The following is a 15,000-nucleotide window of genomic DNA, read 5'->3' as shown; positions in this document are numbered from 1 at the left end:
CAAACATATGAGTGAAACCATGTAATTGTCTTTCTCTGACTGAATGAGTCATTTATTTTTAAGACACAAGTGGCTACAGCATTTCTGGAGTGGGTAAGGGGTAGGAGACCTGAACTCTCACATTAGTCTTCTATAGAATGCTATCTTCCTCCCTGCCTCTGTGAGCCTAAACTTTGAGTCCCTTCTCTCTTTTTTGTATCCTAAGCATAAATGTGAAGCACTTGTAGTACCTAAGATAAAATTTTCTGAATTTAAGGGACCTATTTTTTTAAATATTATTTCTCCTTAAGCACTTAAAAAAAAGGAAGACAGTATTTTAGAAGATTTCACTAATTTGTACTGTAACCCTTTACTATCCTCCTCCAAAGAATGTCCCAGCGACTATTGTGAAAAGCATTTGAACATTTAACTTTTAACTTAAAGACTTAAGCTAATTTAATCTCAGGGTTGTGAGTTTAAAAGCCCTGCACTGGGCTCCACTCTGGGTATGGAACCTACTTAAAAAAAATAAATAAATAAATAAATAATATATATATATATATATATATATATATATATATATATATATATATATATATAAAATAAGCCATTCTATTCTAAGTCCTGGTTCTGGTTCCTTCTCGAACCAACCATCAGAGATACTAAGTAGTTGGGACACCTGGTGGCTCAGCGGTTGAGCGCCTGCCTTCGGCCCAGGGCATGATCCTGGAGTCCCAGGATGGAGTCCTACATCAGGCTCCCTTGCATGGAGCCTGCTTCTCCTTCTGCCTATGTCACTGCCTCTCTCTCTCTGTCTCTCATGAGTAAATAAATGAAATCTTAAAAAATAAACAAATAAATGATTAAAAAAAGATTTTAAGTAGAGATGAGCAGTTGAGGGGAGGGAGTTTTATATGCATGACGAATTTGCAGGTACAATGTTTTGTAAGGTAAGTGTACTTAACTGGCTTATCCAGTGCAAGAGGCAGTGGAACACAGAGGCTAAGAATATAGTGCCTAAGAGCACAGATAGCCTGGGTCAAATTTCAGCACCACCTCTCACTAGCTCCATCTGGACCATATCACTTAACTCTGAGCCATACTTTACTCTTCTATAAAATGAGGATAATAACATATTTTGCCTTATTGGTTTGTTCTTGTTGCTTTTTAAAATCATAAGTCACAGTACCCAACACATAATAAATCCTACATAGTTTCTTGCTATGACCTAATAGCACTGACCACATGAACATTTTCAGAGATGAAATTGCTGATTTTAAGTGTGAATCAAGGAGTTAAAAAATAGAAGCTCTAGTCTTTTGAAGAACATCACCAGTTTCAATCTCTGGATCAATGTCGAAGGTATCATTTCCAGGACAGATGTTTCCCTGCTTGTAGAAGTGCTGACAGATTGCCATAGCAGACTGTTCCGTCCCCTTGTTCTCATAAGCATGATTCCCAACCGAGGTATTGCGTAGAAGCAAGTACTTCAACGGAAAAGAGAAACAAAATGGGATGGGAACACCAGCCAGACAGAAATGAAGCCACGATTTTACTCACCCCTCCTGTGAAATGGGCAGGTTCCAACCTGCGTCCTAGGTGGAGACATTCACATTCACAGTGATACACAGAGCACAGGACATGATCATGGGCACCAGGACAGCAGCCAGCCAAGAGTACTTCCAAACTAGAGTTCTGGGCTTGGGTCTCATTTTTATGAGCGTGGGCAAGTCACAAGTTTTCTGAACCTCTGGTCTCTTGTCTACAAAATTAAAGGCTTACAGCACATCATCTCTGTGGATCTTTCCTTCTTTAAAGAACTATGTTTAGGAACTGATTTTTACGTTCAGTGTGAATACGAACTTTATCTCTGAACTATTTCTTGTAAGGTCAGGGTTCTGCTTTGCTGCTGTAATATAGGAAAGGGCAAGTATAGGAAGCTAACATGCAAAATAACTCCCCCCAAAAACCTGTTTCTTCTTTATCCTTGCAAGAACACAGTTTAGTCACTTCCACAGCAATATTCCCTTGTCCCAGGGAGTCCTCTAAATAAAATAAAATGTGATTTTACAAATGAGGATCTTATGGTACTTAGGAATAATCATCAACCTAAAACTCTGAATGGATTTCTGTAGAAAAAAAGTGTTTCATGGCTTACCATGAACAATGCTGTTTGGCACAATTAGTGATACAAAGATAAGTATCCATCTTTTGGAATTAACAATTTAATGGGATGGATACAGAGATAAATAATCCTATGAAACAATGCATGTGAAACATGCTAAATTAAATGAAATAAATCATTTATAATCTGAGCCTTATGGGATAGATGCTGAGCTAGGCCTCATCCAGCCCACCAAGAGCAGCATTTTATCACATCTGAGGCATGGTTCTCATTTAACGTAGCCTGCCCATGTGTTTGATGCAGCCTAGTGCTTTCCCAGGATACTTTTCCACTTGACTTCTGGGACACAGTATCAGTCTCCTCTGCTGAATCCTGCTCCCGCCAAACTCTACGTCTCAGAATGCCCTTGGATTTGATCCTCGACTTCTTCATCCACATTCTCTCCATAAGTGATCTCAATCAGTCCCGTGTTGAAACATTATCTGTATGCTGATGGCTTCCAAATTTACATCTCCTGACCTTTCCACTGAATTCCACTGGGTAGCACTCTGCCTGCAGGACACCTCTGGTGTCTAAGAGATATCTCAAACATAAATGTGTCAACAGAAAAACTAGCTCCTTCCATGAAAATGCCCTTTTTAATCAGTGACTCCATAAGCCTCTCCGCTTTGCAGGCTAAAGCTTAGGAATGATGATCCTTTAGCCTCTTTCTCTCATACTCCACTTCTGGTCCATCAGAAAATTGTGCATTACTTTCAAATTATACCCCAAATCTGCCTCTCATCACCTTCACTGCTCTCACCCTTGTCCACACCCCCTCATCTCTCACCCTGACAAGCTGAATCTCTTCAGTGGTCTTCCTGCCTGCCATCTGCCTTTCACCACAGTCTAGTCTCCATATGGAACTCATGAGACTGTTACAGAAATAAGTGAAATTAATGCATGTAATGCCCTTAGGACAGCGATACCCAAAACACAAAACTGTTCTATCCTCTGTTCATGCTACCCCTTCTCCCTGGAGGGCTCCTCCCTGAGATGGCTACAGCATACCTCCCCACACTCTGGTCTGCCCTGTCCACCTGTCATTTACCAGAGAGTCCTCTCCTGACCACCTCCATTCATTTACTCTGCCTGCTTTTTTTTTTTTAATATAGTATACTTATAACCAACTGACAAATAATATCCTTGTTTATTATCTTATATACTGCTTATCTCTCCCTATTAAAATATGATTTCCTCGACTTGTCTATTTGGTCACTAGTACCCATGCACCAAAAACAGTATCTGAGGGGTCTCTGGGTGGCTCAGGTGGCTGAGTATCTGATTCTTGATTTCAGCTCAGGTCATAATCTCTGGATTTGGGGATTGAACCCCATGTTGGGGCTCACCAGAGTCTGCTTGTCTCCTCCCTCTGCCCTCCCTCCGCTCACACAAACACACACACACTCTCTCAAATAAATAAATCTTTAAAAAACAAAACCCAATATCTGATACACAACAGATACTAAACATTTGGAGAATAAATACTAGCCTTTGCTAATGTATATTGAAGTCTCTCCCCTACTGAAAGCCCTCCCATGGCTTCCAGTCTCTTTCAGAATAAATTTCAAAGCTTCTTTCCAGGGCCTAAAAAGCCCTGAGAGACCAGACCTAGCCCAGCCATACTCACCTCCTTTGTTCTTCCTCAAGCATACCTATCATTTTCTGGCTTCGAGAACCTTTGCTGTTGCTACTCCTTCAGCCTGGTATATTCTTCCCCAGACTTCCACGCCTCAGAGAGGCCTTTTCTGACCACCTGAAGGCAATTGTTAATGCCCTTATGCTACTTAATTTTACTTCATAGCACTCATCAGTATCTGAAACCAAATGATTTTGATTGAACTTGTTAAAATCCATTTCCTGCATTAGAATGTAAATTCCACAGGACAAGGAACTTATCAAGGCCACTGTTCCAACCCCAGCAGTTAAAACAGTAGGAGGCATAGAATAGGTATTCAAATGTTTGTCAAATTTATGATAAGGTAAAAATTATTATAATGCAATAGTTGCTCCTCATTATTAGAACTGACCAATTCACAGTGACATGATAAACTCCTAGGACAGGATATATAATTACAGCACTAAGCTCTCTGTTAGCACTGGGACTGGGGGAAGGGGCCAGAAATCTATGGTAATAAAAGGAAGCTGCATAAGTTGTTAAGCAGCATTATGTCCTACATGTAGGGGGTGAGTAGTATAACAGTGGAGATACTCGGTTTTGAGGGTTTTATTCTCTATTCAAGGAAATAAGTGTATTAAGCCTTGCTAAAGCTACTCAGAGACAAATTGGTAGATTTATATTGGGGGTGGGAAGGTAAACAGTCCATTAAATGAAAAAGAAGGTAAAAGATCTTGAATGTGGTAAGGTCCCAAGTAGAACAGTGTGCCTGCAATGGTGCGTGATGAGAAGTAAAGCTGGAAAGACAGGCAGGGGTCATGAAGTAGAGTCATACGAGTATGAGGTCCCTAGCCCTTCTGAGTGCCCACTATTTTTGAAGCAATCCTCACAGGAATTGTATTGTAAAGATACAAACCTCCTGACCACAGAAATTGTATGTCTTAAACTTTCTAAGATCTTGAAACATAAAAGATCTAAGGTGCAAGGGGACTGCAGGTAACTTGCTAACATTTTTTGGCTATGACCAAACTTCCTTGCTGACCTAATAAGACTCTTTATGGAGGTCTGTGTAAGAGCTAGATGGTCAGGGGCAAGTGCAGGACTGTGTCCAACTACAGGGCAGCCCTGGAGCTTGAGTCACAGGACTCTGGGACAGGAATGTGGAACTATGGCTGGAAGGCAGGTGACCTGTGGGACTGATCAATGGGGCCCCCAAGTGGCTGTGGCCTCCAGGGGCTTTAATCAGGCTGCGTGTCTGTCCTCACTTGCCTCTGCAGCTCTGCCTTGACAGAGAAATTTTTCACACAGATCCATTGTTCTGTTTAGTAACTTACACAGTTTACTTCTATTACTGTAGATTTCTGGCCAGTTTACACAATCCTAGTGTTAACAGAAAGCCTTGGTGCCACAAACAGATATGTCATTCTAGCAATTTACTATCTCACAGTGCAGATTATCTCTAGATAATGAAGAACTGTAATTACACTATAATTTTTATTTGGGGGGGGGCAGTGAATCAATATTACAATAAAATCATTGTCATGTCTGACACAAAGCCCTTATTTTTTAAATGAATTTTCAGGTCTTAGTTGCTATATGTGCTCTGCAAAGTTAATATTCTCATTATTTGTTAAGGGCCCCTGAAAGTATAAACTCCCAAGACTTAATGGCTACTAACAACCAAGGCCATGGTTAATAATTTTAAATCTTTGAGGCATTCATGCCAACCCCTAGCTCTGATTTTTTTAATTAAGTCTTTAAAGTTTCTGTCTCTCTGTTAATAAACAAAAGCTTTTCTCAATTTCTAGGTTCACAGTTTGATGGTGATATTTTTTAAAAATTATTTTACAATGGTTTTATGCATATCATTTATACATATCACCACAGAAACGTTCACCCTTCTATGATAGAATGTCAGTTTCTATTGTGTACATGGCTAACAATTTCCCTGTCTGTTCTTTCTCCCAAGTAAGAATGCACATACTTGATTTACCTGGTTCACTGCAAAGATGATCTGATCATATACATCACGTTGTGTGTACACTGCATATGTGTCATCCATTCGGTCCATATATCCTTTTAAGAAGAGGTGTTTGAATGCTATAGTGTTTTCTTCCTTGAAAGCTACAACCATCTGGTTACTTAGCCCAAAAAAGACCAGCTTAAAAGAAAAAAGGAAAAGGGAGCGACAAAAACAAGAAAATAAAAGGTCAATTTATTTATTCAAGAGTCAATGTCTAATTAATCCTGAATATTCAACAGAAATTAAACTTTTGGTAGCTGTAAATTAATTTAGCCTTGAGGATAAGGTAGGCTTTTAGTTTTCAAATGAAAGAAAAAGTGGTTTTGCACATTTTCACGTACGATCTTACTTAATGCTGCTGTCCCCATCAAAAGCAAGCTTTAGCTCAGAGACGTCCTCCTTTAGAAGTTTATTTTTTTTAAAGATTGTATTTATTTATTCATGAGAGACACATAGAGAGAGAGGGAGAGACACAGGCAGAGGGAGAAGCAGGCCCCATGCAGGGAGCCTGATGTGGGACTTGATCCCTGGACTCCAGGATCACACCCTGGACCGAAGGCAGGCGCCAAACCACTGAGCCACCCAGGGATCCCCTCCTTTAGGAGTTTAGAGAAGCAAGGTCACTGTACCTAAAGAAATGGAAAGGTTTCCTTAAGAAAGAAACAATGAGAGGGCACTGGAATGATGGTATGAGCACTGGGTGTTATATGTTGGCAAATTAAATTTAAATAAAATATGTTTTTAAAAAACCATATTGGGAGATCACAGGTATGATATCAATAAAAAAGAAAGAAAGAAAGAAAGAAAGAAAGAAAGAAAGAAAGAAAGAAAGAAGAAAGAAGAAAGAGAAAGAAAGAAAGAAAACCCCTGAAGTACGTGCATAACTCAGGTGGGGACATTTAAGGAGCACAGGAAAGAGGCTAAAAAGGTAGAGTGGAACTTCGCACTTGAGGGGGATGGGTACTGAGGATCCCAGGACAATCCAACTGAAGGAACAGCAAGAAAAAAAAGTCAGCAGAAAAGCTGGAGGCAGATGGTGCAGAGTTCTTCTACAGCAAGTAGAGGATTTTTTAAAAATATTTTATTTATTTATTCATGAGAGACACTTAGAGAAAGGCAGAGACATAGGCAGAGGGAGAAGCAAGCGCTTTGCAAGGAGCCTGATGCAGGACTTGATCCCAGGACACTGGGATAATGACCTGAGCCAAAGGCAGATGCTCAACCACTGAGTCACCCAGGTGCCCCAAGTAGAAGATTTTTTTAAATGAATTGTGCAGGACACCAAGAAGGTTTTGAAGCAGGTGTACAAGCAATATAAGAAATGTCTGGGATCCCTGGGTGGCGCAGCGGTTTGGCGCCTGCCTTTGGCCCAGGGCGTGATCCTGGAGACCCGGGATCGAATCCCACATCGGGCTCCCAGTGCATGGAGCCTGCTTCTCCTTCTGCCTGTGTCTCTGCCTCTCTGTCTCTCTCTGTGTGACTATCATGAATAAATAAATAAAATCTTTAAAAAAAAAAAAAAAGAAATGTCTTAAATAAATCTAAGTCCTCTTATCAAATCACTATAGTTAATTGTCAGTTACCAAAACTGTGACAATAAGACCAAAAATAAAAACATTCTTTCAACTGATCTCTAAATTAAAGGATATTAACATAATATATCCTTACTATCTGGGATTGACCCCAGAGTTTTACATGAAACTCGGTTATTCATGTACAAAAAAGTTGTTTAACTGCTACACTGTCATATTAACATCAGCGCTTTCCATCACACCTGAAACTTTACTCCAAGTTTCTCTTTCACCTTCTCTTTCCTTCGAAATCATCTCAATCTCTTGCTCTCTTGCTCCCTCCTTCTCTCTCCCACACACTCTTGCTCTCACTTTCTTTTTGACACACACACACACACACACACACACACACTGTAAGTTTAGAACATACACTCTGACTTGGATCCCAGAGTGAGGCAGGGTGTATTTTATACGGAAAAGGGAAACAACACTGAGCACCTATGTGCCATACCAGGAATTTCCTTCATACTAATCCCATTTTATAGATAGGCACATAAACGCCCAGAGAAATTAAATAATTTTTTCAAGTCACATCACTACCAAGTGTATAGTCAAAATCTGAACCCAAGTCTAACAGACTGAATCCAAGTTCTAGCCACACTATCATGCTACACAAAGTTGTCTAGAGTCTGACTGGAGCAAAATAGAGCACAAAAATCTCTTCTCTTTTCACCTCTCCTTGTGATGTATATGCCCTGCACCCCACACATGTCAGTGCTCCCCATCTAACTGGACTTCTATCTCTGAAGAGCCTCTTTAAGCCAAGTATCCTATATAAATCCCAGTAAGATGATGGCCAAGGATTTTACATCTAATGAAGCTGATGACAAAAAGCCTCCAGAAAATTCCCAAAGACCAATTATCGATGAGTTCCCCCCTACATGCCGGCACTGAGCTGGGTCCCAAGGATGCAGTGCAGAAGCAATGGTCCCTGACCTCAAGGGATACCCATGGCAAAGAGAAAACCCCTGTAACCCAGAGACTGTGCCAGGCTGTGGGGAAAGGGAACATTTAGGAGGGTGCCCATCATTGCAGACATCTTTCTTTTTGCTCCTGCAGACATAAAATCTCCAAATGAACAGGAAGTCTACCTTCTTCCCTCTGAGAAGAGGGTACCTGTCACCAAGTGACACTTCTTTGCTCAGTTACAAAGTCTTTATGTAGTATTTGTTTGGCTGTTCTAATACAGATTAAAGAAACACCACAATTAAGAAACATCACCCGGGGCACCTGGGTGGCTCACTTGGGTGAGAGACAGACTCTTGGTTTCAGCTCAAGTCATGATCTCAGGGTTGTGGGATCAAGCCCTCTGTTGGGCTCCATGCTTGGTGTTGAGTCTGCTTGAGATTCCCTCGCGCTCTCTCTCTCTGTCCCCTCCCCCCCCAATAAATCTTTTTAAAGAAAGAAAGAAAAGAAAAACCCTCAGAGAGCATACGACTCTTGATCTCGGGGTTGTAAATTCAAGTCCCATGTTGGGTGTAGAGATCACTTAAAAATAATATCTTTAAAAAAAGAAAAACCCTCAGTTCCTTTTAAGAATGTACCTAAATGCACTAACAGCCTTAATATCTTAAACCATTGGTCACTTTTCCTCCTGACCACTCTAGGAAACAGAGGATGGTTAGATAAATTTAGGAGTAATTAAGAACACAGGTCTTAGAATAAAATCTGAATTGAATCCCAGCTCCATTCTTCTTTATTTTACCTCATTAAGCCTCAGTATTCTCATCTGTAAAATGGGATAATTACTCTCACCAGTAGGAAAATATATCTTCACAAGAGTAAATCACAATCAGTATTGATAAAGAAAAAATGTCAAGGAAATGAGATTCAAACTCTCCTAAAATGAAGTCTCATAACATTTCACTACCTATGCCACTCCTTTATAGTTAACTCCACATTTTCCCACTATAGGGCTATGAGAATCCAAGCACTCGCCTCAACAGAAACCTTTAAAGTTTCTGAAGAGAGAGAAATTTCCGGGAAACTAGGAAGGAAAAGAATCCTCTGGTTGGGCAACCACTAGTTTTCATGGCTGATTTAGAAACCTTCAGCTTCTTTATTAAAAAGCAAATATTAAAATTTTCTTTTCCTAAAAACTGATTCTATTATGCAACTAAAATAGTTAAGGAAAGATAAGAAGGGGGAAAAAAGGGGAAAACCCCAGTCTTCTTTCACAAACACTGCAGAGAGAGGGGTTTAAGATTGTGTGTTTCCTTATTTATTGATCTCCATTATACATACAGTTCAGAGTTAGAAAAAACAACTGTCCTTACTCCTCTGTTACTAAAAGAGGTCTTCGCTAAACTGGCGATTTGAGATGCTTACCTGGATAGTCACCATTGCAATTTTTAGAATTTGTATGGCAAGCTTCCATGGTTTTCTACCTCGAGCCCAGAACTTTTCACAAGGATTCATGAAAAAAAATTTGAGTTTTCGCCTCATCTGGTCTTCTAACAGAAGCTCCTCAGAGGGCGATGTGTGCTGGCTAAAAGTGCAACGATTTTCCTCTTCATGAGAGCTGCAGCTACTTATAACAACCGTAGGATTTGCCATCTCTAGGGGGAGAAAAAAAAGATTGTTTACATTCTGTAACTAAAGGCACTAATCTTTATTCTTTGCTATAGTAGGATAGTTGAAGAAGCCCAAACAAAAGATCTGGTTTCAAATACACCATTGTTCTAAATTGCACTTTAGATGTTTATAGAATCGACTAGAGTGTAACATGTCCTGTTTCTTTTTGTTTCAGTTACTAAGTAAATTTTCGCTCAGTTGACAGTTATTGAATTCATGGGCTGCTTCTACTGGTAGAGGAATATCTGGACATTTAGATAGCAGGTATACACCCTGTGCCTCCTTCAGTAACAGATACAGTTAGAGCAGGGTGACCTGAAAGCTTATGGAAGAGTTTTAGAAGGTAGGTAGCCTCCGAAATTATAGGCAAAATTTTGTATATATGAAGATATGGCCATTTTTCCTGCAGCGATACTTAAAGTTTCATCAGATTATCAAAATAAGTTTAAAACCGCTGAGTTTGGGGCGCCTGGGTGGTTCAGTCGGTTAAGCACCTGCCTTCAGCTCAGGGCATTATCCCAGGGTCCTAGGATCCAGTGCCCGCCCCCCCCTTGGGCTCCCTGATCAGTGAGGAGTCTGCGTTCCCTCTGCCCCTCCCCCTGCTTATGCTCTCTAATAAAGTCTTAAAAAAAAAAAAAAAACACTGAGTTAAAGGTAGCAAGGTGTGGTGTAGGGAACTAAGGCCATGTTTAGTATGTAATCCTGGTTCTAGGGCTTGACACTTCTGTGACCCTAGGCAAGTCACTCGGCCTCTCTGAGCCTCAGCTTTTTCTTCTGCAAAAGGGTAATAACAATACCTATCCTCATATGATTCTTATTAAATAAAAATGCAAATAAAGCCCTTGCACAGAGTTCAACACTGAGCACGCAGCCTCACTCCCCCTATAGCCTTAACAGCCAAGTCAGCTTCCTAAACAGGAAACAAGATTCCTAAGGGGCAGTGGAGGCTCAGGAAACTTAACTGCTCCCCAAAGGGGAATGCAGAAGCTCAATTTAAGTCCAAATCCCAATCACTCGTATTTGATTTTTATTGAAGGCCTAATATTATGTAGTACATTTTGCTTTTCAAAGTACCTCCTATCCACTATTTCTTTTGTCTCTTTGAAGATAGGGCTATTTTTATTGCCTTTGTAGTCCAAAATGACAAAGATGTCACTCCAGAAGTGGGGACCTACCTTGGATTTTCATTCAGATTACTTAATATTATGGAAACCTGTTCAAAATAGAATACCCCAAACCACCCGGGAGAGTCGAGATCTTCCACACAGAACAGAAAGGCCGGCTCCATGAGAGATTTTTACAGTGACTTCTACTCAGAAATCAAGGTGGGGGTTGGAGGGAGTCAAACTATAGTAATAGAGCATCTAACAAGTCTCTGTTTAGGTATCACACTGCTTTCCAAACACAGAATCCCACTTTTGGTTCTGATTCAACCATTCTTAGCAAACCCGACATCTCCAAATAATAGATAAAAGTTATTAGCCATCAAAACTAGCTATGGGGTAAGTCTTTACAATCTTAATTAGTGAAAAGATTAACAAGGGCAGTGCTGAGTCAGCCAAGCATAAAACAGTTCACACCGGCATAAAAAATAGCATCTGCCGTATCTTCAAAATGAATAAATTACGATAGAACTCCTTCAAGTACGGTTGTTACGTCTTAAAGTGCAAAGTATGAGGCAAAGACGTAAGGGAGGGAAAAAAAGCTATCAATTCCTTAGGCTTTCCATTCAAGAACATTTTATTTCCTTCTTCAAAAGGCAGCATTTAAAGATTTAAACGGGATTTTAAAACCGTAAATCAAAACTTGCACATGAATACCATCAGCAGTAGCGAGGCTGGTAATAATAAAGCCTGTTGGGAAATTAAGGATTGGAGGACCCAGAAGCTCTTTCTCTTTTGATACAAGGAAAAAGTAAGGTGGAAACAAACAAGGCACAACGTGTAACAGTAACCCCAGGAGCAGAGAGGGCGCGATCCAGCACCGGGCGTCAGGTTGCCCCAGAGGCCGGCGTTTCGTTCACAAGGTCGCGCCACTACACTTGCTGCAAACGTAGCTTGGCCGAGGCACAGAGGAGACGCCTCGGGGCGCGCACCTTACAAAACTGCCAAGTGGGGGCGCCCGGGGGGCTCAGCGGTCGAGCACCTGCCTTCGGCCCAGGGCGTGACACCGGGTCCCGGGATCGGGTCCCGCGTCGGGCTCCCAGCACGGAGCCCGCTTCTCCCTCCGCCTGTGGCTCCTCCGCTCTCTGTGTCTCTCGTGAATAAATAAAATCCTTTTTAAAAAACCCTGCAAAGGGTCAGGCCGCGCGCCGCGGAAGGAGCGCCGACCCCCCCCCCCACCGCCCCGCAAGGGGCCCCGCGGGGGGAGGAAGCCGGGGAAGGTGCGTGAAGAGAAAGACCTCACAGGGACCGAGTGAGTGAAGTTCTCCAGAAGCGCTCTCTCACTTCACCAGACACCAAAGTCTTTTCTTTCCTTCCCTCCCTCCTTTCTTCCTCTTCTTAAGATTTGTTTGTTGAGAGACGGAGCCCGCAGATGCAGGGGGGACGCGGACCGTCCGGCTGGGCGGGGAGCCCCCGGGACTCGATCCCGCGCCGCGGGGAGCCGGCCTCCCGCGAGGGCGGACGCTTAAGCGCCTGGGCCCCAAGAGCCCCTTCCCGTCTGCCTTGCACCAGCTCCCACACCGACCCCCCGATCCCCGAGGCGCGGGTCTGCCCGCGGGGGGGTGCGCGGTCCGCCTCCGCCCGCCCAGGCCCCGGCTGCGGCCCCGTTTCCTCCCCCCGCCCCCCGGGGGCCCCTGGAGCCCAGAGGCTGGCTGCGCAGGGACGCGCTCGGCCCCCGGGTCTTCCCCCGCGCCGGGGGGCCGCGGGCCGCTTCTTGCGCTCGCCCCCCCCCCTCCCCGGACTCAGGCTTCGCGGGGGCCTCGCGCCGGGCGGGGGGGGCCGCTGAGCCTCCGGGCCGCGCCGCCGGGGCGCCCCCCGCCCGGACCCCCGCCGCGGCCCCCGCCGCCCGAGCGTCCATCCGCCCCGCCCGGACCCCCGGACCCCCGCCGCCCCAGCGCACACCCGCTCTGACCCCCCCCGCCCCCGCCCCCGCCGGGCCCCCGCCGCCCGAGCGTCCATCCGCCCCGCCCGGACCCGCACCCCCCGGGCCCCAGCCCGGCCCCCGCCGCCCGAGGGCCCCGACCTTGCGCCGACGGCGGGGCGGGCGCGGAGCCCACGCGCTGCAGCTCGCACCCCGCCGGCCCCCGGGGCCCCTCCATGGCGCCGACGCCCGGGGCCCCGACCCTCCCGCTGCGCGTGGCCGACGGCTCGCCTCATCGCCGTCCCCCCGCACCCGCGGGCGCCGTTCCCTCGACACCTGATGCCGCGGGCGGCGCCGGGCTCGACTCCCTGCGGCGGGCGCGGGTCCTCTCGGCCGCAGGGGGCGCGGCAGCCCGGCCGCTCCCGGAGCCCCGGACCGGCTCAGCCCCGTCGCGCGCGGGTCCCGCGGCCGCCAGCTGCCGCCGGTGACATCCTCCCCGCTCGGCCCCGCGGCTCGGGAGCCGCTCCGCTTCGCGCCCACTCCCTTCCCCGCCCTTCCTGGGTGGGCCCCCGGCGCCGCGCGCGTCCCTGAGCCCCGTCACGCCCCTCCCTGCTCCCACAAACAGGCCGCACAGCCCGGCTCGGGTTTCGCGGCGCTCGGGGTGCAGGTGCGGGGGGTGCAGGTGCGGGGGTGCAGGCGGCCCGGCCGCGGGGGTGCAGGTGCGGGGCTGCAGGTGCGGGGGTGCAGGCGGCCCGGCCGCGGGGGGTGCAGGTGTGGGGGTGCAGGCGGCCCGGCCGCGGGGGTGCAGGTGCGGGGGTGCAGGTGCGGGGATGCAGGTGCGGGGGGTGCAGGTGCGGGGGTGCTGGTGCGGGGGGTGCAGGTGCGGGGGTGTGGGCGGCCCGGCCGCGGGGGCCTGCGCGCAGTCCATTCCTTGGCCCGCGTCGGGGGAATCACCCAGTGCAAGACTCTTCAAACCGGAGCCTCATACGTGCTCTAGGCCTTGGGCTTTGCAGGACTGCGTGCAGACTGTTCTCTGGAAGCCTCTAGGCCGCGCGCTGGGACAGGAAGCCCTGGGAAGCTCTCAGAAGGAATGTGGCCGGACAGACTTGAGGTCGTGACAAGGACTGTCTGCGTGGCCAAACATTAGCTAGGCTGCTAACAGCCCTCCTGGCTTATTTCTGTATTTGCTTCTCAAATCCAGTTGTAGCAAGAGCCCTGCTAAGTCAGACTAACCAAAACGCGCCCCCCCCCCCCCCCCTCGCACACACACATCCTCAATATCCGATGGCCCTCAACGAGTGACTAGGTCGTTTCCCCGCCCCCAGGTGAAGTCAGATCCGCCTGGGCTGTTTTCAGCAAGAATCCTGCTAGGTGGGTTTAGCCAAAACGACCTTGTTGCTTTCTCCTGGTAGTGATTTCCCATTCACTGCCCCCCCCCCCCCCCATCAGATTCCACTTGCCCACGTGGTAGTAGGAGTTGCGCCTCGTCTCCCCCCCCATCATAAAGTCCTATTGCAGTGGTCCCTAGAACTCTCTGGACGGCCCTAAATAAAGCCCGCCTTACCATCCTTACCAAGTGTCATCCATTCTTTTTTTCCTTAAGAGTACATCTCCCACTATGACCTTTTTCTTCATGAATTCTTTTTAAAAATTAAACCTGAGCTTACTGCTTGTCAGAAATAGATCAAAACTTTGATTAATTTTAATTACAGCCACTTCCGGCTTGTTGTAATTGCTTTTTAAGTTACTGGGGGTGGGAGTGGGGGGCACGGTTAAGTTTGTAAAGGTCACTGAATACCCATAACAGGCAAGGCCTCAAAACGATATCAAGAGCTATCAGATCTTTTATAAAACCTTTTAAAAATCCTAAACCAGTTTGCATGGATAATTAATAAATAGAAATATCTTTTCTTGCAGTGGGGCACAAGAATTTTATGCTGTTCATAAACCCGGATCCCAGGTGCTGTGAACATGGTAGATATTAAAAAGTGGGCAATTGGCAGGCACACTTGGTTCTCAAGTGTAATTTGGAAAATATAATTTAATC

At 45.7% G+C, this 15,000-nt stretch overlaps 1 protein-coding gene across 7 annotated transcripts in view; it reads right to left on the bottom strand.

Moving 5' to 3' along the window:
* Window positions 1–14,180, bottom strand: part of MCOLN3 (mucolipin TRP cation channel 3) — a 30,008-nt gene extending 15,828 nt beyond the window's left edge. The window contains exons 1-4 of one of the 7 annotated variants that reach the window (XM_038541519.1): window positions 13,908–14,180; window positions 9,684–9,913; window positions 5,746–5,922; window positions 1,313–1,466 (exon numbers count right to left, since the gene is read on the bottom strand). In XM_038541519.1, the coding sequence (XP_038397447.1) occupies window positions 1,313–1,466; window positions 5,746–5,922; window positions 9,684–9,911 (559 nt within the window). In that variant the 5' untranslated portion in view covers window positions 9,912–9,913; window positions 13,908–14,180. Of the gene's footprint in view, window positions 1–1,312; window positions 1,467–5,745; window positions 5,923–9,683; window positions 9,914–12,024; window positions 12,517–13,115; window positions 13,173–13,289; window positions 13,364–13,907 lie in introns of those variants that run through there. The other 6 variants (XM_038541512.1, XM_038541513.1, XM_038541518.1 and 3 more) reach the window with 6 other exon arrangements.
* Window positions 14,181–15,000: the final 820 nt, after the last annotated feature.

This window comes from Canis lupus, chromosome 6 (assembly GCF_011100685.1).
Source record: "Canis lupus familiaris isolate Mischka breed German Shepherd chromosome 6, alternate assembly UU_Cfam_GSD_1.0, whole genome shotgun sequence".
Taxonomy (NCBI): domain Eukaryota; kingdom Metazoa; phylum Chordata; class Mammalia; order Carnivora; family Canidae; genus Canis; species Canis lupus.
Note: the sequence above shows the minus strand (reverse complement) of the source record. Positions and strands in the feature narration are given on the sequence as shown.